The sequence below is a fragment of the Molothrus ater genome, chromosome 13, assembly GCF_012460135.2.
Source record: "Molothrus ater isolate BHLD 08-10-18 breed brown headed cowbird chromosome 13, BPBGC_Mater_1.1, whole genome shotgun sequence".
In the NCBI taxonomy this organism is placed as follows: Eukaryota; Metazoa; Chordata; class Aves; order Passeriformes; family Icteridae; genus Molothrus; species Molothrus ater.
This window is the reverse complement of record NC_050490.2, coordinates 7,240,517-7,264,938: the sequence shown is the minus strand read 5'-3', so window position 1 is coordinate 7,264,938 and position 24,422 is coordinate 7,240,517. Positions and strand designations below refer to the sequence as shown.

The 24,422-nt window shown below is 37.5% G+C and overlaps 1 protein-coding gene across 4 annotated transcripts in view; it reads right to left on the bottom strand.

The window, feature by feature from the left end:
- Nucleotides 1-19,338: 19,338 nt before the first annotated feature.
- Nucleotides 19,339-24,422, bottom strand: part of ZNF280D (zinc finger protein 280D) — a 40,054-nt gene continuing 34,970 nt past the window's right edge. For 3 of the 4 annotated variants that reach the window (XM_054516219.1, XM_036389362.2, XM_036389365.2), the window contains one exon: nucleotides 19,339-21,847. In XM_054516219.1, the coding sequence (XP_054372194.1) occupies nucleotides 21,211-21,847 (637 nt within the window). In that variant the 3' untranslated portion in view covers nucleotides 19,339-21,210. The remainder of the gene's footprint in view (nucleotides 21,848-24,422) is intronic. The other variant, XR_004980874.2, reaches the window with a different exon arrangement.

The following is a 24,422-nucleotide window of genomic DNA, read 5'->3' as shown; positions in this document are numbered from 1 at the left end:
GTGAGGGTGTAGAGGAGGCATTTGAGTAACCAGCCTGCAAGCTCATCTGCCAAAGTGCCCAACTGAAGGGCAGAGGGAAAACTAAAACCAGTCATGGCCTCCACCCAGTGTCATCTCCCCAGCTGGTTTTGGCTGGAATTAACCACTGACCATGGCTTCCTTTTCAGTATTTTGCATGCAATGCCACCAGAACATGTACCTCTGGAAGGAAGATTTGCAATTTTCAAGGCTGAATGACATATTGAAAATACGCTGTTAAGTGCTAAGCTTTACTACTCTTCCCATAGCAGCACCCATAAAAAAGTATACACTGAAAAAAGGGTGAGATGGCCTATGCTTCCTAGGGACTGCCCACTCCTGGGCAGCACCAAGGCCAGGTGTTGGCACCAAGTCCAGGTGTTCTAACTTGAGTGCAGACTTGAAAGCATCAGGAAATGTACTTAGAAGTAAGCAGAACCCCCTTCATTCCTGCACCATGCTACCAAACACAATTAATTCCAAAGAGTTCAGTTCAGCTTTTGTGAATAATTAAAAAGCTGAGGAGCTCCAAAGGGGAGCTTATCAAAGAGCAGAATACTAAGAAAAAAGATGTCTGCTGCCAACAACAGAGTATTAAACAAATTAATCTGCAGCCATAACCTCAAGCCAACCAACAGAAAGGGCAACTGAAGGGCAATAACAGAAAACAAACATCAGTCCCAGAAAGGCTGAGAGCAAGGTGAAAGTCATTCTGCTGCCTGCATCCATCTCTTATGCTGGCATTTCCTCCTGCCCAGCAGCCTTGGCAGAGCGTCGTGATGAGCCCCAGGCTGGTGCAGGCTCTGCTTCCCTGCCCCACACAGGGATGTGTCTGGAGGAGTCCTGGGGCATGTTGAGTAAAATCACTGATGTTTTATTCAAGAGCTTTTAGAGAGGAGAAGAGAACACAGTGGTTACTGATTTTGCTGCTGCTAAAACAGCAATTTTGTGCTCCAACAAAAATCCCTCAGTAAAGCGGTGAATTGGCTCTGCATTGCTGTGGGCCACACAAAGCCCACAGATTTGTGTCTGTGAAATGTTCCCACCACAGCATTACCCACAGGCTTTGCTGTGCATCAATCCTCATGTCTCATTCAAAAAGTGCTCCTGTAAGCCAAGCTCATTGGTAGTACTGAGATGATCACAGTTGGTACAGAGGCACCAGCTGAGTTTGGTTTCAGAGCTCCTGCAGGAAAGCAGGGCCTTTCTCCTGTCTCCACTGAGATGAGGGAGAAAGTTGTCTTGTTTCATTGAGAAAATTGGAAGTCATCATATAGAACTGTTAAAAATAAGAAAGACAAGATTATAGGATTTCCACCAGTGAGCAACACTTGCTTCCCCCTTGGTATCTTAAGACAGGTTGCTTTCTTGAGATCAGAAACAGTGTTGCACACACGTACAGTAATGAATAACTACAGTGTGGCTGCCTGCTAATGCCTTGCACAATAAGGAGCCTAGTTTTGTCTCTAGTTATATCTCTAGAATTTAGAAATCAAACCTAATCTAATTTGCTACAGCTGGACACCACCTGCAGAGTACTGTTTAAGTACTCTGAACATTACATACTTATCTTTTAAATATTGATAATGCCATTTTTCATTTATGTGACATGAAGTCCCACAGGGAATAATTATGCTAATAAACCTTAATGATTCTTGCAAATAAATGATCAAACAAAATTGCTACTGTTGATTTATATTAATGGATGCCTTCAGGAGAAGATTTGTCAGGATGTGCTGCTTCTTGAATTCCAATTCATCTTATTTAGCAGAAGAATGTACATAGTTTGTAAAACAGATTAAGTGTTTAAAATATAATGTGTTCATGCAGTTTGTGCAGTTCATAACACTCAAGAACTATTATCTTGCCTTATGGCAAATCTTCATTAAAATTTCTTTGTATACAACCTTTGTCAGTCCTTTTTTCCCCTCCTTTTGTCCCCTATGGCTAACAAAGTCCTCCTTCAGAAGATCTCTAACTTCACCTTTCTGTCACTCATGCAAGAATCAGTGATCACTATGCTGAACTAACAGATAAACAGCACTGTTGAACAACTGTGCTTTTACTGTAATTAGTCCAGGAACATGCTTTGTGCTTTTATAAGGGCACACAACCTAAAACTAGGTGACCTACAGAATTTTAAAAGATGTGTTAAGATGAGCAGTTTCTACTTTTCCTCTACTGTCAGATATGCTGGAAATTCTCATTCCCAACCACCCATACTTTTGAAATTTTAACCAAGTTCATTTGGAAAACATTTTACAGAGGCTTGTCCTTTAGATAGTATGTATGTTTAAAAGCAATACCCATGGACTTTTTGCTTTAGCTTATAAATAACCATTTACTGACTCGATATTTATTCAGATGTTTACTAGAGAGATACAACTGTAGTTCAAGAACCTCATTGTAGTATTTTCAGAGGAGGTATTTCTAGCCTCTCTGATCTCCATTACCTGTTTGGTATTTTCTTCCCATCCCACAGGTGTCTCTACTACAAAGCACTCTTTTGAGCACTCCTAATTCCTCAATTTTTCCTCTTGTTGTGAAGCATTTTCCATTTGCCTCACTTGATTTACATGTGAGTACTATTACTCCTCTTCCTTCTCTGTCAGTGGGTTTGGAATGACATCTCTCATCAGGTTTCTCCAGGATCCAGGAGCTCTGTTCAGACCTGAATTCTGCAGATAGAAGAAGCAAAAAGTATGACTAACACAGTATCTCTGTTAAATGAGATTTTCATTGCCCCTCCAACATAGAAACTTTTCTATTAAACTGCCTCATCTCTTCTTTACAGGTTGTTTTAATGTGTGATAGTCAGGTGAATCCCATGGCACATGATTTCTTGTTGCTTGTTATTTATTTGAAATCCAGTCACTTCTTATTCTCACACCATCTGGCCAGACATGTCTGTTTTTATATACTGTAGATATTCTAATTTAAGTTACTTGATCCTTAACACTTAGCTCATGCATTTTAGTTAAAATGTATTTACAATTAGATGATGAAACATTCACTTACACCTTCCTCATGTATGTAAACTGAGATTCCAAATGGATGTCACTATCAATTTGCCAGGAACATATACACATTCCTTAGTGCTTTTACAGCGGATTAATTCTGGTTTAATACTCATTCATTTTTATCCTATCTTCTAAATTTTTTTCCTTCTAAATAATTCATGTAAATAATTTATGTTTATTGACTTTTCAGTTACCACTGCAGCAGGACTCTTCACTGGCAGCTGCATAAAACAAAATTGCTTTTATCTAGACTGCAAGATTCACTTTGTAAATATTTCCCTCTTTTTAAAACTAACTTGAAAGGAACAACTCATTCTTATCTCCTTCTTATGCAATGCATGATAGTTTCCTGAAGGACTTTACATTTTTATTTAATTTCTTGAGGGGGGTCTTCTCCTGAATTTCAATATTTTGCTATTCAGTATTTGAAAAACTTACTGTCTTTGCCTTCCAGGCAGCAAATACCCACCTTGCCTGGTTCAGCAAGTCATGGCAGAGCATCCTGTTGCTCTGCACGCAGCCTAGGATGGGAAAGGTGTCCAGCCAGGCCAGACCTAAGGTGCAGAAGGGAGTCCCCCTGTGCAAATCCTTCTCTGGACACCTGGAGCTTGAGGACAGAAGCCTGAGTCCCTGGAGCAGTTTGTCCTCAACTGAAAGCAAGAAAACAACCAACCAATAATAATCAGAATGTGCCTTCAAAGGGGGATGTGAAAGTGTAGACTATAAAGTGAGATATATCTTAACTAATAGATAATACTAAACAGCCAGTAGTTTTGGATATAGAAGATCCACCTCCATGCCCTCATCTGCATCAGATTGAGAATTTGTCCCTTGTTCCTCCAGAAGCCATGAAAAAAAGAGATTATTTTCATCCCAAAACGTATGGAAACCCTCCCTAAACAGTAATTTTCTGGCCAATCCTTGTCAGTGATAAATGAATATTAAGATTACATTTTATAGGCTCTACTAAGCTGTATTTTATTTTATCTAAGATTTGAACAGTTTAAATTGATCTGAGTAAAACCTGAAGAAACTAGACATTTACTGACATTCATTTTCTAAATAATATTGCTAAAAATGTATATTTCAGCAATAAAATAGGCAGAGCTTACAAGCAAATTATATAATAATAATAATGCTAAACATAAGCTTAGTCATGTCATACTGTAAGGCAAGGCTCTGTAATGAACTCAAAATGAACTATGGCAGAAACATAACAAATAGACAAGAATAACAATACCAGTATACAACAAATACCAAACCACACATTTTTGTGTCATCTCTACCTACAAACAAAAGATGTTTACTGTTAATTCTTTTTATGCTCTGCAGATTTCATTTACACAAAGTTTTGAACCTGTTCTAGTTGGCAATCTTCTAAGTGTAAGGAGATGTGGTAATTAAGATGCTTAAATGTAAAGCCATGAAATAACATGACATTCATGACATACACCCAAGCTATTCTGAAGGTCTCTTTCAGGTACCTTTTTAATTGTTGATACCCTGGAAACAGCAACATTTTTTAAATAGGTCAAGTAAGTTTTAACCTTAATAAATTAGAGAATTAACATATTTATAGCATTCCATAATGTTGTTCAGGTGGAGGAGCTGTCTCTCATAGCCCTGATCAGGACTGACAGAGGAAAAGCAGGGTCTCCCCAGGCCACATTTTGGGGCATGTTGCCCAGGGAGCCAAAGTCACAGTGTACAAACAGTGATTCCCCAAGGAACAGAAAGGAAAATGAGCTTTGGCACCTGCTTGCATCAGACTGTGTCCAGCCCTGGGAGAGGATCCTGCCCTGCGGAGAGCTTTTCTACTGGCACAAACCAGAACCTGAAACAGCACAGCAGAACCACATTCCTGGACACCACCCTCTACACCCTCAATTCTGACTCCAGTTGTGTGCTATGACCCGGTCTCAGGCTTCAGAGTCACCTGCTTTTCTCACAGTAACACCACAGGCACGTGTCCCTCCTGGATTACAGCTGGCTGAATGCAGTGCTGCCTAGCTCTGCCTGAACATGACCAAAGTGACTGTTCTCCTACATAGTATATCTTTAATATTCACAAATAGAAGACACTAAAGTACACACTCTAGGCCTTGGCTAAATTGAAGAGTTTGCTGTACCCTGCTCTTCCTTTCACAGAAGTGCCTTGTTTCCCTGGACAAGTTTCTGTATGACTCACCATTTCCATAACCTCAGCCTCACATTCATGAATGCACCAAGGCTATTGAATATTTATCAGATTTTGGACTTTTTTTTTCCCCTGAAAGATTTGCATTTAAATAAACTACAACAAAAGAGAGAGCTGAAAAGAGTCTTCCAGAACTCCCCCACATTACCTCTTTCAACTTTTGTGCCATCATTGCAGTCATTGTCTACCAAATCTTCCCAGGCAGACAGAGAATATATTACTGTTGCAAAAAGCAAGATGCAGTTTAGGAACAATAACTGCAAGTGATTACATGAGTTTACAACATGCATATTGTTATGATACTTGTAGGTTTTTATTGCTATTATTAAAAAGTCTATATATTTGCTTAATCCTTCATTGAAACTAATGGTGAATTTGCTGTTTATAACTTCTTTGTTATTTTATTTGATTTCTTTTTCTGGAAGATGCTCTGCAGGAAAATCTGAACTTATCTTTCTTTAATTCATTTAAAATTAACTTCCTCAGCATAATCTTTTTCTGTCCTCTCCCTAGGTGATAGCCACTCTTCTCACAAGAGAGTTTTCTGGCAGCATTCCCTCCCCGTTTTTGGTGCAAATGCCACCAATGAGGACCTGCCACTCTCTTTGGTGCCAAGAGAACAGAGATGTTTCTGTTGGACTGGCTCCAACAAGAGTGAAAAATCAAAGCTTCTGCATGTTCCTTCAAGCAACAAAAAAGAAGCACCCTGATCTCGCCTGCCTACTCTTTACACAGGATTTTCCTTTCCCACAGGCATCCCTGCAACACCAAACACCCACAGAGCAGTGAACAAGCTCAAGACCAGAGGCATGGAGACTTGGAAAAGGCTGCTTGGGACACAGAGCCATGTGGAAAAGCTTGGAATCCATTTTCCCTTCACCCTCACCCAGTAATGCAGAGAAAGGGAAGATGAAAGTCAAGGAGAAAAAATTATTTAAAAACTAACTGCATAAAACCAGTTTTGAGAGCGTAAAGCTGCCTCTGAGGGTCATCAAAACAGAGGCAACCTCTGCTAAATATCTGCAAGCCTCAGAGCAACAACTGAGCTCATCTTCCCATCCCTACCACCACCCAAACTCCACAGAGAAACAAACAGGAGCAACCTCTTTCTCCCCTCCCCATGTCCCACCTGAGGAAACCTGCACCAGGTAAGGGCAGCACCAGAAGATGGACCAGAGGCATTTGGGTGTGTGATGCCATGTACTAAGTCACGCTTGTAAATATGATTTCAAAGGCAGGTTTTGCTTTTGCAAGGGATTTTTTGGCCTTGCTGTTACCATGATGTGTTTAGAGGGTCAAGGACAGAGCAGCAATGACTCCCAATGCCACAGCTGGGGGATAGGATGTCTGTAAGAATCAAAAATCCTGCCCCTTTACTGGTCATTTTACCAGTCCTAATGTACCTGTTGCACTGCAAGAATATTGAATTGGTACAGCTCCTTCACACTGGCAGTTGCAGTAGGTATAGAAAGGTATTAGAAAAGCACAAAGAAAGGCAGGATCTATTCAATTCCCAAGGGGCACCATGAGAAAGTTCAGCAACTTCCAGACCATCACACTGCATTGGTTCTGGTGGCAAATACTAACATTGGGGGTTTTCACCGTATATATTTCCTAGAACTAATCCATACCTTTGTAAACTCAGAGTAATTTCTCTCCCAAGGAAGAGCATCTTCCCATTTGAAATCCGCTTTAATGATCACGCCTACCCCGTTCCACTGAGACCCTGCAGAGGAAGAGCCTCTAATCTATTTAGCTTCATGAAGGGTTTCTCTCTGACATGTGCTCTCTAATAGACCATTTATCAGGATGAAGGGTGATCCCCAGAGAGTGCAGACAGCAGGACCAGCCTAGCCTGAGTGACAGTCTGTCCAGCAGAGATTGACTTTAATGAAGCACAGAATAAACAGGAAGATTAAGAGAGTGCAAAAATCAGTGACAAGTTTTGAGTCCACCTGGGCAGCTTACTGTGCAGCACAGATCTGTCACTGAGTTATAAATGTTATGTATCTGTTTGGTTGCTAAGGATCAAACACAGCAATCCCACACACATTACAAGAGGAAGCTTTCCCCTTGGTTCTCACCCTTGAGACAGGGTACCTGCTTTAAATCCAGAAATTTAAAGGGCTGGACTCTGGCAGTTGTCTGGTCTGACCCTCTGCTCAGAGCTGGGCCAGTTTCCAGTAAGTCGCTCAGGGATTTTCCAAGTAATTCATTTTCAGTTGACAATCTTTTGTAAAGATTCATATTCATGATGGAGTTTGTTTCTCTGTGACAGAAATGCAGTGACAGTATGGCTGTATTGTATGGGATCCATCTTAGCAAAACTCAGACTATAGCATCTCCCAAAATCTTGTTACTGACAATGGATAGAAGGCAGGTGTGCCTGCCAGTTAGAAACATCTACCTCAGGGTGAGATCATGCCAGCAGCTCTCTGCACTGCCTCCTAATGGAAAAAGATCAACTCAGACACAGACATCTTTGGACAATGACTTGCATCCACAAACATCAGGCACGTAGCCCTGAGGTGTAGCCAAGGCTCATTTTTCATTGTGACAACTGTAACTGTTATGCCAGACATCTCTCCAGCATCTTAAAACTTATTTCTTTTGTTGGACTTGGATAGAAATTCATAAATGGAGGCTGAAGCTACAAATGGAGAGAAGATTTTCACCTAGTGATAAGCCTCAAATTATCTAGAAAAGCCCTATTAGAGTGTATATATCTACTACCAGCAAGTAAGAATCATGTTAAATCTTGTCTCTGGATGATCTGCTGGATGGAAAGACACCACTTGGGTAAAGCACAGAAACCAATCATATTTCTGCACAAGCTAGTCTTGAAAAGAACACACATTACTGGCAAGATACTTTACCCCCAGAAACCTGGAATTTGAGCTTTGCTTTCTAGAACAGAATTAAGTCACTATTAACTACTTTCAAACAGTTTTGCTCATGCAACTCAAACTTTTTACTGAAACAAAGCAGAAGTTTCCAAACACAAAAATAACTTCAATACATACTGTTGCTGCCAAGTATCAGGACCACCTATAGTTTTGGACAAAAAGTGGCTATGTAAAATCAGCTTTATAGATGTAGTTCTAGAGTTCACACTGTCTAGTTTATTTCGCTGTAAAAAGCCTGTTTTGTCTGTGCCAATATTCACCTATGACATCCAGCCCAACAGACAATGGCTGCTCCACTGTATAGACTTCTGTATGTGCTTGTTTTTTTAAAGCACAATACATAAGATGTGAAACAAGCAGTACAAGAAGCATTTCAGGATCCCCATCTGCCCATGCTGCAATTGTACATGGCCAACAGATGATGGCACCAAAATTCAGTCTGTTAGCAAATGCTACTTGGGAATTGACAAAGTGCTTGGAAAATAAATGTACTGCAGCTAATTTAAACTGCATCAAATAGACACAACTAAGGGGAATGCACCTTTTACAGTACATCATCACTTTTCCCTACTCCCTCTGCCCACATCTCAAAGATTTTGTCTTTCAAAGTATGCATAGTCATGGTCTGACTTCTGAGGGACGCTATGGACAGATATTCATATTAATGGCATCATTATACCTTCAGCCTTTGCTCATCTTGTGTTGTACACAGCAGTAAGAATGCTCTTAAAAGCACAGGCTAACTACACTATCAAATGCACAAGCAAGAATATGAAGCTCAAGAATGTACTTCCAAATGCATATATAATTTGGCTGTTAGAAGTCACAAATGTACTACACAAATATGCCCATCATGGATATTTCCATGAGTTTATTCAATCTTTCTCAATCGCTCTGGTTTAAACACCGTCAGTTTTGGCCAGCATTTGAAAAACCATCTGGTGCATAAATATTCATAAATTAATTTATGAGAAATACAGTCTCCTTTCACTGCTTCTCAGGTAAACATCAGGTGCAGCTTTAAAGAAACAGCAGCAGTAGAGTTTTAAAGAAGCAAGAACTGTAGATGTGCTTTAAGATTTGACAACCTGATTAGCAATAGTATTTCTAATGCTGATTATACCTTAAAGCAGGAAGGAGGCAGGTGTTAAATAACTAAACAAAGTACAACAAACAAACACTTTGGTGTTTAACAATTTACTGGATTTAGTCATTCCAGAGGTTTAATGTTGTTTTAGAAGTGTTTTCTATTTGCCATATGTTTGCAGAGCCATCATTATACTGTAATTTTATTATTGGAATGAGCCTCAAAAATATTGTGTCCCAGCATTACCTCCTGGAAACAAAGGTCAGATCAGGATTTTGTTCAGGGTTTTAAGCCCTAATATACCTCAAGCAAGACAAAGAGGTCCATTAATTCTGGAAGGCCAAAACCCCATCAACTTGTTAGAAGTATAATTAGTAGGTTGAATTCTGCAGTTCATAATAATGCTAGTGGCCACAAAGTTTTAAAGGGTAGAACTCACTGATATTTCACAAGGGGTATTTAAAATTAAAAAAATACCACAAAGCTTAATTATGGAATATAAAGAGTAAAACATTTGACACCTGACACATTCATATGTTCACATTGCCAAAATGACTGCATTAAAATTTGAAAGCTTTCAACTGCATTTTCTGTGTTTAGAGATCACTGTGAAAGCTATTTCTATAACCTGTCCATTTATCCCTGCTAGCTCATTCATTTGCTGATAGGACTGTCATTTGTTGACAGACAGTAATGAAGGTATTAGTAGCTGGTTTATCCTGCTTTGTACATTTTATATACCTTTCCTCATTAAAGAATATTTTGACACATTAGAACAAGACGACATTATTCTTTATGCTTGATGCACAGGTAGCATCTTTTTACTAGTATGTGCCTATGTTAAAAAAGAGAAAATATTTTTATTATTAGAAACTGTGCACTCTCTGCTTTTAGGTTATGTCAGGAAAAGGCTTTAGATGAGATGTCAAAATCTGGTTATTCAAATATGCAAATATGACTTTTACACCATCAAAAATAATAACAAGATTCAAAACCTACCTTTGTTACTCAGGCAAAGTATATTGCAGGGATTTTCTTTTTTGGGGTAACTCCGATGTTGTCTGTACTGTTTAAAGTAAATCATCTGTTATATACAACTGATGCTTCTCCCTATATTTTGAGTATTACACCTTGGTCACTTACTCAGGAGCAGCCTTGTAAATGAAAACACTGAATGGAAATTAGGAAATCCTTTGTTTCTACAAGAGATACTCTATATTCTCTGCTTAATCTGATGTTTATTGTGGGCTAATTTTAGAAAGTTGCTTATTCTCCGTATTTCAGACTTGGATCAATTAAAATCCTTCCTTTCTCCAATCTCCCACTGTCAACTTCTTACAGGATTTTTTGTTAAAAAAATAATTATATGGTGTACTTTTTTCTTACCTAGTTAACAAAAAGTATACCATGTATACTGGGTTGGGCTTCTGCATGCAGCTGTGAAGTGCAAAATGACAATAAGGGGGTTAGGATTGAAAGGCCAAAGTTGCACAGTTAAAATAGCAGTGTTAATTACCAGCTCCCTAAGTAGCTAAAACAAAAAGCCAGAGCAGACTAGAAGTGATTTTGTTCAGATAAAGTATTTTACATCTTTTCCTTGCACTACTGTTTTTTTTTTTATTCCTCACAAGACCATAGATCAGTTACTAAACTACAGAAGTCCATCCCTGTCTTTATCAACATTGTTATAAATGATTAATTGAAAGCTAAATTATAAAAAATGTGAAAAGATTTATTCATCTTTCTCTGTGATTAAAATACGGCCTTCAAAACTACTACAGCTAAAGAGACAGCGTCGAGCCTGGGACTGGAGGTCCAGGACTGAGGCCCTGGAATCAGTGATTCTCAAAGCAATCCAATACTAGCCCAACATCTGCCTAAACCTCCAGGAAAATACAATTACCAAAGCCGAAATTCCAACTAATATGAATCAAAAGAGAGGAACTGGAGGGTCAGGGAAGGAGCCTGTGACTGGTAGAAAAGCACCAGAAGTATAAATAGAATTAATTTCTCCACTCCTAGAACACAGCTCAGTGATGAGGGGATTGGGAAGATGAAAATCTCAGGAGGAGCTTCAAGAAGCTGCACCTTCCTGGCCACATAAGAAAAAAATGTCTTTTGTTTTAAAGAAATGTACAAGGATTATAGTGCTGTATTTATCTTTGTCCATCTTCTTAATCACATGGAAAATATCATGCTCTGTTCTTTTGGGACAAACGTATGTGTGTTCATGTATCTGTGTATTTTAGTAATATATATAGAACTAATCCAGTGGTCTGATGAGAAATGCACATTACATTTAAATGAGCAAAGGGAATAACAAAGAAAACAGATAAATCCCATTACAGGTGTCTGTGAGGAAGAGAATACTGATGTGAAGCTCCAGTTTGAGAATTTTAACAGCTGTCAACATTAAAATACCCCAGTGAGAATTAGAAGAGTAAAGCCTTTAACAAATCTTGCAGGTTACTGATGTTTGGCCTGTGCATCCACAGAGGGCTGAAATTAATGGAGCAAGGTTTAAACTCAGTGGTTTAAGATCATTTTGTATTCTGGTAAAACTCATCTTCATCATCCAGAATGAATGCCTGTCCTTTACAAAAAGAAATCTAGTAAATGTAGCATTTTCAACCTTCTGAATGCTCAGACCAATATAGGCAACCAGAGAACTAAAAGTACTATCTATCCAGGTAATTTTCATTTAGTAAAATAAATAATTACAGGTTCCAAGAAGACAATCCTTATTAACAGTTTTGCAACCCCTTAGAATACTCACTGTAGAACAAAATGAGCCCCTCCTATGCTCACTTGTCCTTAAAAGAAAAATTATGGAAATACAAAGAATAATAAAAAATATTTAAAACAGTTGATGTTAATGTCTTTGTGATAGAAGGAAAGAGCAGCTTTAGCTTTCTGTGCCAAAGGTGACAGAAAGCTTTAGCTTTCTGTGCTCCACTGGCAAAGTCAAGCCTGTTAATTGTTATTTTGGAGGTAATAACCACAACTATTACAAATGAAGGGCCATTTTCAATCACTTGTAATAAAAGGGATGTCTACAACACATATCCAGAAACAGGTTAAGAACCATCATACAACTGAAAGGTAATTTGCACACACATATAAAATCTCACGTTTGAGTCCAAAAAGATCAGTGTTGTAAACCGGTATAGAAAATTCAGCATATTTAAAACATAACAAAACTTTGTAAAGTAACATGCTTTCCCAATTGTCTACCACCTAAATGAGCAAGGAAAATTGGGTCCAAGAGAGACTTTCTTCCTAGAGTCCACCTTCTGCAAGGAAATCTAAACCATGGTTAAACCCAGTTTTTTAGCTAACTACAATACAACACATTTGGCTACGCCTGCAGATCCCCAGGAATTATTAACCCTTTGCTAGTAAATCTAACCATTAAATTAACTTTTTGCAGACTGAGGAAAGCAGAAAAGAAAACATGAAATTGAAGATCTAAGGTGAATAGAGCACTAGCCTAATTTCTTAAATGAGCTAAACCTATCCAGTGGCTGGAGCACAGGGAGCATGTACTACTCATCCCAGAGCTGTCTGAAGGTGAAGTGAAAACAGACTACATCTTGCAGCACTAACTCATCAACTGCCATGGAGAAATCTGCTTAAGTACAGAGTGCTGGGGATGGTTTGCAGTGCGTACTCTTCAGAATGTTGCTAGAGAAATGAAGCAGTTACAAGCATATTTGAAAGAGAAAGGACCTGACTGTAATTAAAGGCATTAAAGGCTTTTAAAATTTAATTTGGATACCAAATTACATCTTATTTCTCTTTCCTTAACAAACAACAAAAATCTTATGACCTAAAATAAGCTTTTTTAAAACTTAGAACAGCAGCTATTACTCAGTGGCTGTATTGTACTACCACCCTGAAAATACCACCCAATGAGGTCTTGCTGTACTTGCCCTACAAATACATGAACCAATCCCTATCCTAAAGGGTTTGTAGTTTGCTTGTTATAAAGTCTAATTATAGTGTGAGCATAAACCACAAAACCTCCTACAAGTGGCAAAACTCCGAAAAATCAAGATAATTACAACCCTTGCTCATCCTGATTTTTGAGGCTATTCTTAGAACAGCATAGGCTGATGTGCTCTGAGCTTTTTTATATTTGCATTAAGTCCTCTGTGATTCCTCCTCTGAAATGTGTGCATATGCTGAGTCCATGTGAGATGCTACCACTGGCGCTTGTCATAAGAATGAAATCCCTCTCAAGCTTGTTTACAGCTCAGCACTTGTCATACTGCTCCCCTGAGCTTCATGCCTGGTTGGGTTTTTTCTTTCTCTTTGGCTTTGTGAAAGATTTAATTTCTTTTTTGTTTATGTGTGTACTTACACTTGCAGGTGCAGAAAAGAAAAAAAATCACTGTACCCAGATGTTCTGAAGCTGCAGTAGCATACATACAGCTCAAATTAAGGAGAAAAACTGTAGCAGATAAAATCAACTTTCTCGTACATTCTATAACGTATTTAATAAACTTATTATGTTTCATTGACAAGAAGACTCTCAAATTCCATTTTAGGAGGCCAGAATATTTTACATTTGTTTTCTTTGCCCTTTTGCAAAGAGCTTTTTAACATCTGAACATGGTCCAATTACTCCTATTTTTAGTTTCACTAATATCCTCTTGTAATGGTTACAGACTCCATCACCACTACAGCTACTGCAAACCAAGCTGTCTTAGCTCATTACTGAGTTTGTTGAAGCTCCCAGTTTCACCCAAATTTTCACTCATAATTTGAAAATTATATTTTATTGTTAAAAAAAAACAACAAGCACAAAACAAAAGCAACAAAAAAACCCTAAACAAGACTCTTGCTTCTGTAGTAATAGAAGTCATTGTCTGGATTGCCTGTAGGGACTGCAGTTCTGATCTCTCATGTCTAGTTAAGCATGTCTCCATTTCACAACTGTCACTGGTTAACCCTGCAATTCCTTTACCCACCACACACAGTCCCTGAAAGGTGAAAATACCACTTAGCTGTGGTTCCACAGGCAGCTCCTGTAGCCATCCCTGTACACACAGAGCCATGGCTTGTCTGCCTCACCTCCCCAGCAGCTGCAGGCAGAGCCCTTCCCAGGCAGCAAAGGGCTGCTTCTGCCTTTGCTCCACCTCAGCACCTGCATGGAGAGCCTTTCCACATGCATGGTCCCAGGCAGTCCAGTTCAGTCACACAACTGTGTGTGGAACAAAAGAATTCTTCTGTGAACTTTCTTCTGATCAATTTTTACCTTTTGACTTTTCTAGTCATGCATAATTTGCAACACGGAACTTGCTGACAATGGGAATAACAAAAATACAAGCATCTGATGCAGAACCCACTGGAATTTTAAAGGGCACTCTAGTGAAACCTAAACAGATGAATCTGCTTTTTTTTTTAGCTGTTTTCAGGTTCAGTAACGTCCTCTAGAGCTCCACTGGACACTATGTGCAAGAGCCTGATCAATGGCTCTGTGACATGACCTCTACAATCACAGCATTTTGCCTGCTGGTACTGTGGGAAGTCAATTTTTTTACTTTCATACACAAGAATTTGTTGGGTTTTCTCTGGATTTCCAGCAAGCATTAACATTTCCTGCTCTGCATGTTCAGCAGGGAAATGAAACATAAGAGACCTAGTGGATAATAGAGGTGAGGTGCAGAAAGTGCTTTTCACCTCCCCACAGAAGGATACATTGCAATATATATTTCATTTGATGGACAGGAACTATGTTTGGACCAAATGAACTTCATAAATTATTGATCTTTAACTCAATTGGTGTACATTAAACTCAAGAATATCAGTTTACAGCCAGGTCAAATCTTTGGGCTGTGAACTGCTGGTAACAGTTTTGTCTGATGCTGCACAGAATCTCATGTTTCTTGATAGAGATGTCTATTCTCATTAACCAAACTCTTATTAAATACAAGAACCAAAGTAGAAGCATTTTGCTTGTACATGTTCTATATTCCACTCACAGTAAAGTTCCCATTTTCTGCTGCTTCTTATTGATCTTTTATTGCAATGAGGCATCTTGGTAATCCAATAACACTCTTTGTTTGCTGCTTTGTGTTTTCTCTGGAGATTCTGTTCAGAATTCCTATCACCTTTAGCATCACCTATAAAGAAGAAAATACAGCTATTATGGCAGGGAGTCAGTTCAGAGTGGATATATTTATTTTACCCACTCTAATTAAGGATAAGCAAAAGACTGACCTTCTAAACATTTTCTTCATAGCTCCCTCTCCTTGTTCTCTCTAAGTTTTGCAGGTTAACATACATATAAAAGAGATGTGACCAAGAAACTCTCATAACAGTGCAAGTAGATTGTAAGCTCTCTCAAACAATACATTTTTTTGATGGAAAGAACTAACACATTTGTAAGGTCTGTGTAAACACATTAAATAAATAATACATTAATATAAATCACAAATTATGTGAGAGAACAACAGATTTATTATTACTGTCAAAATATGAATAGCAATTAGGAGGCAACAATATGTTAAAAGCTTCCAAGATAGCTGAGTAGCTCACCTAGTCAAGAAGTGTGCTTGGATTAGTAAAATGCTCAAATTCAAGTATAATGGCAATTTTAGAACAAACTGTTTAGACAACTTTATGCTCAAAACAGCCTAAGGAGCGCTGCTGAACTCTCATTTTTAACATGATAAAAACAAGATCCTCTTTGTGTTTTATTACTCTGTTCAGGTACATCAGGGAAAATAAAAATCAAGTTATGTTGTCATTATAGCTGCACATAACTCTTTGTGTGTGTACACAAAGGAATGAAGGAACAGTCCAATGTAGCTAAGGCTTCACCAGACTTCCCACACTGCCACCATTTATCTATCAAGTTCTGTGTTTCTGAAGTTTTCCTTTAAGGCTGAATTGTTCCTAATTACTCACAGTACTGGGATTCATTTTGACAGCCTCTAGTCTGTCCCACTTAAATGATATCTAACAAATACACTGGATTTCATTAAATAACCTGGGAAATGATACTATGTGCCTTCAACTTGCTAGCCCCAAGAAGTAGTGAAGTTTTTCCAAGATTAGGTGGAGAAACAAATTTCATGTGAAAACCCAAGAAACTGGTACACAAAATTGAATCCGCATTTCAGGCAGCAAACACACAGGTAATTTAAATACATACAATTTAAAAACTATTAAGCATTCATGTTCCAATTCTACAGCATTAAAAGAGAGGAAAACAAGGGCTTTAATTTGTTGCTAGAATATCATGACAGATCCATATGAAAAACACGTAAGAGGCTGTAAGGAACAGACCTGCAGGTGATTTTCCTTTAACCAAAAGGACTAATTCTTAACTACACTATTTATGAGCAAAACATATGAAGGTTACATTTTCAAGGCTACCACACTGTTAGGATGAGACAACTTCCTTCTTAAAGAAACCAGTTTATTCACAAAAAATTTTTGGAGAAAACAGCTCTTTTGACTTAAATGGCTAACATCGAGACATTAGTGAACTAAAGTATGAAATGCAGTTTATTTATATTAGATTAATAGCATAAGCAACCTAGCAATGCTGCTTAAAAATGGAGAATTGCTTACTTAAAAGCTACTGGTTTTGATCATGGACTAGATCTTATTTTGGCCTGATTACAGCCCACACGTGTAATTTGAGGAGTCAATTTCCTTCATATGAAGATAAATTTGTCCAAACATAAATGTAGATACAGATATAACATCAGAAAACATCTGGTTGTCAGAAAAAACTCAGCTTCTCTGATATAATGGTTTCAACAGGGAAGAGCCCCTCAACAAACCCATCACATTTTTATGTCAACAAACTCATTAGCTTTACAGCACCTTGAAGGCACAACTACATTCACCTCCCTCAAAGTATTTCACAGATAATCATTTTCAACTTTTTTGTTTTCTTTAATCTGGTGCAAAAAGGCAATACCAACTTTACAAGGTTAATTTGGGTCAATGAAATGACTGAGTACAAAATTTTAATTAGCTGTCTTAGAGCTATAATAGCGATCCAAAACTCAAAGGAACTCTGAAGAGTGTCTGTAAACAAATATGAAATACCAGTCAATATACTTTTCCTTTTACCACAGAATTGGGAAGATTAGAGTCAAAATCTTGCATAAGAAAAATGTTCAAAGGAGATAACATGCCATCCCTTCATTGAAGGACTGAGAACTTCCTTTTGAATTACATCAGAACTGGAATAAATACTCTCTTCAAAGCAAAAATCACTCAATATAATCAAAAACATACTTACCTTTTTCTTTTATTAAGGGCATATGAAGCATACATCAAAATATACAGGATACAGCTAGACAATGTAAGTTCACAAGCTGCAAAAACCAACAGTAATGAAAACAAAAACAGAACAATGACGTATAAATCTGCCCACCACAAAAAAAAAAAATCTAAGTGGTCTGTAACAAAATTCTGTTGTGACAGCCAATGGTCACAGTCTTTAGTGGAATATTTGTGCATCTGACAGTACAAAAAAAACTACTTGTCTGCATGGCAGCATATAAACAACAATCATTAATGCCTGCAGAAAAGCTTTAAGATCTATTATTTAAGGTGCTGCAGAATACAAGCATTACTCAAGATTCTTTACCCTGACATTTAGTTTCTGATTCCTTCTAGAAGTAGCATGACAGAAATGAGATTTAACACTTATCACCCAAGGTTCTTCTCTCTCACTGCCCAAGGAAAAGAAAAGTAGACAAAGTTTTGTTGTAAAAACTTTCCTTTTTAAATTACATCACACAATATTTAGAATTCAGTGTGTGGTACAATTGGATTTTTTTTGGTTTTGCATTTACTCAGCCATTCCATTTAGAAAATCTGAACCACAGGTGAACCAAAGCTTCTCTCCCAAGCTGCACAAGGCAAACAGACACTGGTTGCACTAGAGGAACATCCAAATGACTGAATGTTCACTGATCATCATAATGACTGCAGTTTTCTATTAAATGTCAGTAATATAGACAGCACACACAACTTCCTTAAAAATAAGCACTATATAAACAAGCTGCAGTGATCATTCAAGCAAATATGATAAAGCCCTTGAGAGGAGGGGAAAGGGTGATTCTACTATGGACACCAAGAATTGACTGTTTTTAGGTAAGGCAATGAAAACTGGAGGTGAAATGTCTTCTCCAGGACAAAAAGAGAGGTGACACACTCTAAGAACTACTGATGGCTGGATGGAAAAAACAACTTTTAAATGACTCAGAAACAACAAATTGAATCATGTGCACTTATGTTCAATTAAGAGAAAATGCATTAATGAAACTTGATCCTCCACAGCAGCTTCTGCCAAAAGTACCAATTCAACTTATCTCTTCTTTGGCAAACCTCCCAAATAACATTACAGAAATTTATCTTTGTACTTGTGCAGTTTCCTACGACGTTTATGAGCAAATCTATTACTCCATACAGGAAAAATAGTAACGAGTTTTAGTTTTCCTTCTTCACAAAAATACCATGCCAGTGTTTTCATTACATTCCTTCCCTGCATATGAAAAACTATCTGATGCTCTTGCTAGAACAATCAAGTTCTTTCACCTCTTCTTTCAGAAGGACCAGAAGATACCTGAGTGGTTTTTACCTAACATTACTTTTTGCATAAGCATTGTCAACATGGTTTGAAACAAATGACATTTTACATAATAAGCAGCTGAGATGACATGGATATAATTCTGCCAAATATGCAGGGTTTTGAGTTCTATTTACCACCTTTTATCTACCACCTATGTGGCCAAATCCTTCCAAATTCTTATTAAAATGGTTATGTTTTAAAAGTTTAAATGCATAATAAAAGACACATATGTGGAAATGTCAAGTATCGCAACTGGTTCCAGTTGAACTTTTATCTTTTCTAACACCACATATCAGAGCATTATTCAAAATATATAATTTGCATGGAAGATCACCAACCAGATTAAAAACACTACAGATTTCCCTGGGTTCCAACACAGATGCATTCAGAAGTCCCTTGGTAACAGTCATCCAGTTTTGTACTTGATGACCTGTTTTAAACTGCATAAAATAAAGCATCACATTGAGTAACTTTGCATGTGTAAAAGCATGAAGACATCAGACTGGTTAACCAAAGCACTATTTAATGGTTTCACTAAATTTTTAAAGAACAAAGGAATAATGGAACTTATTCTTCTCAGCTTTTTCACGTATTGTGGTATTTGAAGTTCTCCAAGAGGCAGATCTCAAAGAGCTGTGAGCGCATAAACTGTTCCACTTTTCAGTTTTAAAAATCTTCTACACGTGCATGGATGACAATGAAGATGCAGTCCAAAATTTAAATTCTACATCTCTTTGGAGCTTGAAGGAACTTTTGAGGCTGTTGAGATCTGTTTTATTTAGAGGTTCCAATAGTAAGCTGGATGGTCTCTAGGTTTTAATACTGTTAGTCTCACTTAGCAGCTGAGCTCAGTGAACTTAAGAGGACAGAGGAAACTTCAGTTGCAGGCTGATGGGCCAGAAAAAAATCTGTATAGTCTGGAAAGGTTAGCACATCATATCACAATAGACAGGTACAAAAAAATGTTTATGCATAGGCACTTGCTCATTTAATTCTAAAATAAAATGAACAAACAAACCAACCAAAATCCAAGAAAAATCCTCGGTGAAACATAGGTCTAAAATTCACAATAATGGCGTTACTTATTTTTTGGGAACTGTCACTAAATCTTTTTAAAAAATAGGAGAAGGCTATGCCCAAAGTTTCAAGTTGAGCATAAAATTATACACAAAGACAATTTTTTTGTTGCAAATATTTACTCAAAAAGTAATAATTTACAGCAGTACTTTAACAGCTGTTCAAAACATTTAACATTCATGAAAAACAAAACTGTAAGTCAAAAGCACATTCTGAATGTTTCAAATGGAGCAGTGAAATCAAAGGAGCAAGCTACTGTTACCATATGCATTCCTAAATCTAGCTAACTAGAAGACAAAAAAAAAAACCCAAAACCAAAAAACCAAACTAAAACCAGCAGCCATCTTTCTGTACATAACTTAGACTACAAAAAGTCCTGAAATTGAACTGTACAATACTACTTTATATGCCCTTGTGTCCTATTTTTAAGTTAGCCAGTAGCAGCTGCAAAATGGCAAAATGCATGCCAGGTGGTGTTTCCAGTTTGGAGCTTTCCTTATTTTGGCTTAAAACCATTTTTACATCAAACCATACTTTGGTGTGACTTACAGACCATTCCTACGGGTCTATGGCTAAGAGGAATTAAACCAATGGTAAAAGCCTAAGAGCTACAGTACTTTCAGCATTGTGTCCTACTTCATACAGCTATGTTTGGTAGTTCTGCACAGCCTGCACAGTGAAAACTCCACAAATATATTTTTTTATTGTAATAATTTCACTTTCACTGAAAGTTTATTAAGGTAAGTTTACAGCCTGGCAGGATTACACCTGTACAGAGGTGCACAAATTCATATACTTCTGTTGACGTGCTTTTACAGACAGGAATGTGACACCAAGTTCCAAGGTTTATATTTAAGTAAACTATCAGCAGACCAATAACCTCCATTATAAGTGTGCTCCATATCAGCATCAGAAGTAAATTCCTACTCAATCCCCTGTTCAATGATATTCACACTAAAGAATTTAGAAAAATACTTTCTGGGCGAACAAATCACCTTATCCTGGGCTAGATAACTATAAAAAAATTAGAATTTATACCTCTTTTCAAGTATCAATCTAATAATATATCACATCCAAGAGACAGGAAGATATATTTTAACATGTTACCTTTTTGAAGCTTAATGAGTTCAGTCATACATACACATACATGCTACCTCCATATGCAAACTTCCCTTTGGTGTCCCTTTCTCTTCTCCTCCCTTTTAAAATTTTTAGTCTTTAGCATCCGTGAGCACACTCATCAGGAATGGTCCATGGTGTTCTTACCACAGTTTAAAACAAACAATAAAATTAACACAATTTCAGCTTGCTTCATTCTCATCTGTCTTGTTTGCAGTAGTTTCCATTCTGCTGGGATTGCTTTCTCTAGAAGTCTCATCTGTTTGTTCAGCCAGCTGTCCCGCCGCCTTCTTTGACGAAGGTGCGACATTACCTTTTTGGAGAATTTCAGTAGCCTCATGCTCTAGTACTTCTGATGGAGTTAAAGGCTCCAAATGAATACTGCCTTGTTCACTGATGTCTGAACTCACAGATTCAGGCTCATCCCTCTTTCTCAGGAACTGCTCAAAGCTGACATCTTCCCCCAGGGTCAGCTTTAAGTCCCTGACGTTCTTGGCTGAAAGTGCAGTTCCATCCCAGCTACTCGCTTTCGTCTGCTCATTCAGGACAGCGTCAGCTGAACTTTGGCACATTTTCATCTCACTTTCATCATGAATACATTTTTGTTTCTCATCTACTAACTGTTTGCTATTAGCTGAATCACAGTATGCTCTTTTTTCATGCAAAGAATTCTTTGAGCAGTTGCCAGGGAGCTGCAAACGACGGACATTTTCTGTATTTGACAGTGACGAGTCTTCCCTCTTTTCAACGGATGCAACTTTTTTAGTTTGATTTCTACTGCATTCTTTTGTTTCATCTGAAGAGTCATGCTCTTGTTTGCTGAAAAAACCAAAGAAGTTATTTTTAGATATGATTTTTATAATTTTAGGTTATAAATGAAAAAACGCTATGCTTGGCTATACTCTGCAAAGTGACACTTGGAGGGGTATTAAAGATTTCCTCTTTGGGATTTGTCATGAGGATTCATAGCAAGAAAGGCAGAATTTAACTAACAGCTGCATTTTTCTCATCTATTTACAAACTCAGCTTTGTATTTAGCAGTCAATTAATACTCTAGTTCTTGCATTTCAGTTGCAGAAAGGAAGGCTGCCTTTGTGTGACACATGGAATTTCCCAAAATAACACCTGTAGTAGCTCCTCTACCTGCACAGCCTTTTTGACACAGATGCAGATAAAATTGCTTAATACCTTTATACCATCAGCTGACTCTGCAATACTCATGAGAATAAAGCTAACAGCTGGAAATCTAAATTAATAAATCCAAAATTTATTTGAGCAATCACAATCTGCATTCACTGAAAAAGTAAATCTGTGAAGCAGCATTTTCAGTCACCTTTCAGAGTAGAACTGTGTGTTTATAAAGAGGAAACACAGAGAAGTTCAATTTTTTCTGTAAAGATTAAATCTGGTAAAACTGGCGTCATTTTTAATCAATCCGAAGTTTTTCAGAATGATAAGCAGATTGAATTACCTAATATGATGATGGTGACAAACAAAAGAAAGTGGTGGGGAGAGGAAAGGAAAAGCTGGAAGAACAGGAATTTGTCTGATTTCAGATATAAGTTCTGTATACAAAGTGAAACTAAGCTAATTCTCCCAAAGGATCTTTTAAAATTTAAATTGAAAGTAACAATCAGAAGAGTAACATGCAGAGAAAAGCTGTGAGAAACACAATATCACCACTTGGCTCATTAATCAAGACATTTTCATTTTACTTCTTTAAGTGGTTTTAAACATTTTTTGGCTCAAGCCACTCAAATTCTGTAAGCAACACACAGTTCAGAACTCTTAAAAAGAATAACCAATTCCTTGCTACTATGTTTTTTCATATATTTTCAAGCTGAAAACCTACATATGTTCTAATTATTCTTGGAATTTTAATTTTAACTAATTTAAAACAATTCCAGTGATTCAATAATAAGTGACATTGAGTTCTACAAAAAATGGCTGTTCTGCAAAAGGAGCTACAACCATTCAGAAATCTGTTTTTCAAGTTTTACTTTTATTTAAATAAACTAATCCAAGAATATTCCATTTCCTCCTTCTACTCTAGGTCAGAGGAATAATTGGAGCAGGAATAAGAGACTGTTGGGACACCCTTCAATGGTGAAATTTTGGTGGTCACTGGGGTACTCATAGGAATCTTCTCATCCTGTTACACTGACTTTCCATTTGTTGTAAGGAATGAACTCAAGAGATAGGCCAAACTCTTTACCAAATTACATCCTGTATTTGCTACTTTTGTCAAACAGAAATGTTAGGGTTTGGGGTTTTTTCTCATTTAGTGGAGTAGCTAAAGAGTAGATGAATTTCTCAAATTCAGAATTTATCCAAGTTCTTCTCTCTCAAACATCTAGAAAGAAAAGGGTAAAAAAAGTAATATTGGAAGGAAAACTCAAGACTAAGTTTCAGTACAAAAGTGTCAGTTAAAATCAAAGCAGCTTCTGCTGTTCTGTGTTCTCCATCTTTTCCAAATGTAAGGGCTACAGTGTGGGGTTTGGGTTTTGTAATGCTTTTACCTGGGGTTTAGACAGAGGATGTAGCATTTTTTGTTTTACTTTTTGAATAAAACCCAGTATTATGGAACACAATTCTGTGAAGAAAAAAAGCAAATTTGACGGCCATCTTCTATAATGCTGAAAACCAATATGGGATAAAAAAGAAAAACAAGGAGAAAACACACCTGAAGTGATAATGGAATCTATGGAAAAGGTGTGTTTGTGTAAGAGAATCGTTCTTAACACTTCTGAATGCAAATCAAAGGTCTTGTCATTTCTACAAAATCATTGCTTCTGTTAAAGAAACTCACCAAACCCTTTGTACTTTTTAAGGCTGGCAAGCAGTGCTACAAGACAAAGTTTTCCTAGGTTTGAGGACTTCTCTCACTCTCTTACCATCTGGGATTTCTGTAACAAGAGTGCCCTTTCTGAAGGACAACAAAAAGACAACTTCTGAAAAAAAAATCTGTAAAATCAGAATCCAAAGATGATATTTCTAAAAAAGCCCAATAAGAATATGTACTGTGAGATCACTTAGATTCTGAGAGGTCCCCAGAAATTACAGTTCAGATTCAATATTAAACCAGATCTCACAGTGACCAATTTCCAGGTTCCCTGAATATGAAGATACATAAGGAAAGGAAAGCATTCCTTTACTGGAGGTTGGCATTCAAGAGTCAGCCACAGGGACTGAGTATAAATTACAAACTGACTATGAACTACAAACTGCACATCCCTGCTGTGGCAGCCCCACTAAGGTGTGCCTCTGACACAGCCCAGCCTTCTGCAGTAAGACACAGAAAGCTGGATTCTTAGACTATGCAGAACCTCTGAACACCAAGACCACTAATTGATGTATGGTTAAAAAAGAATTGTCTTGGATCTTCACACTAGAT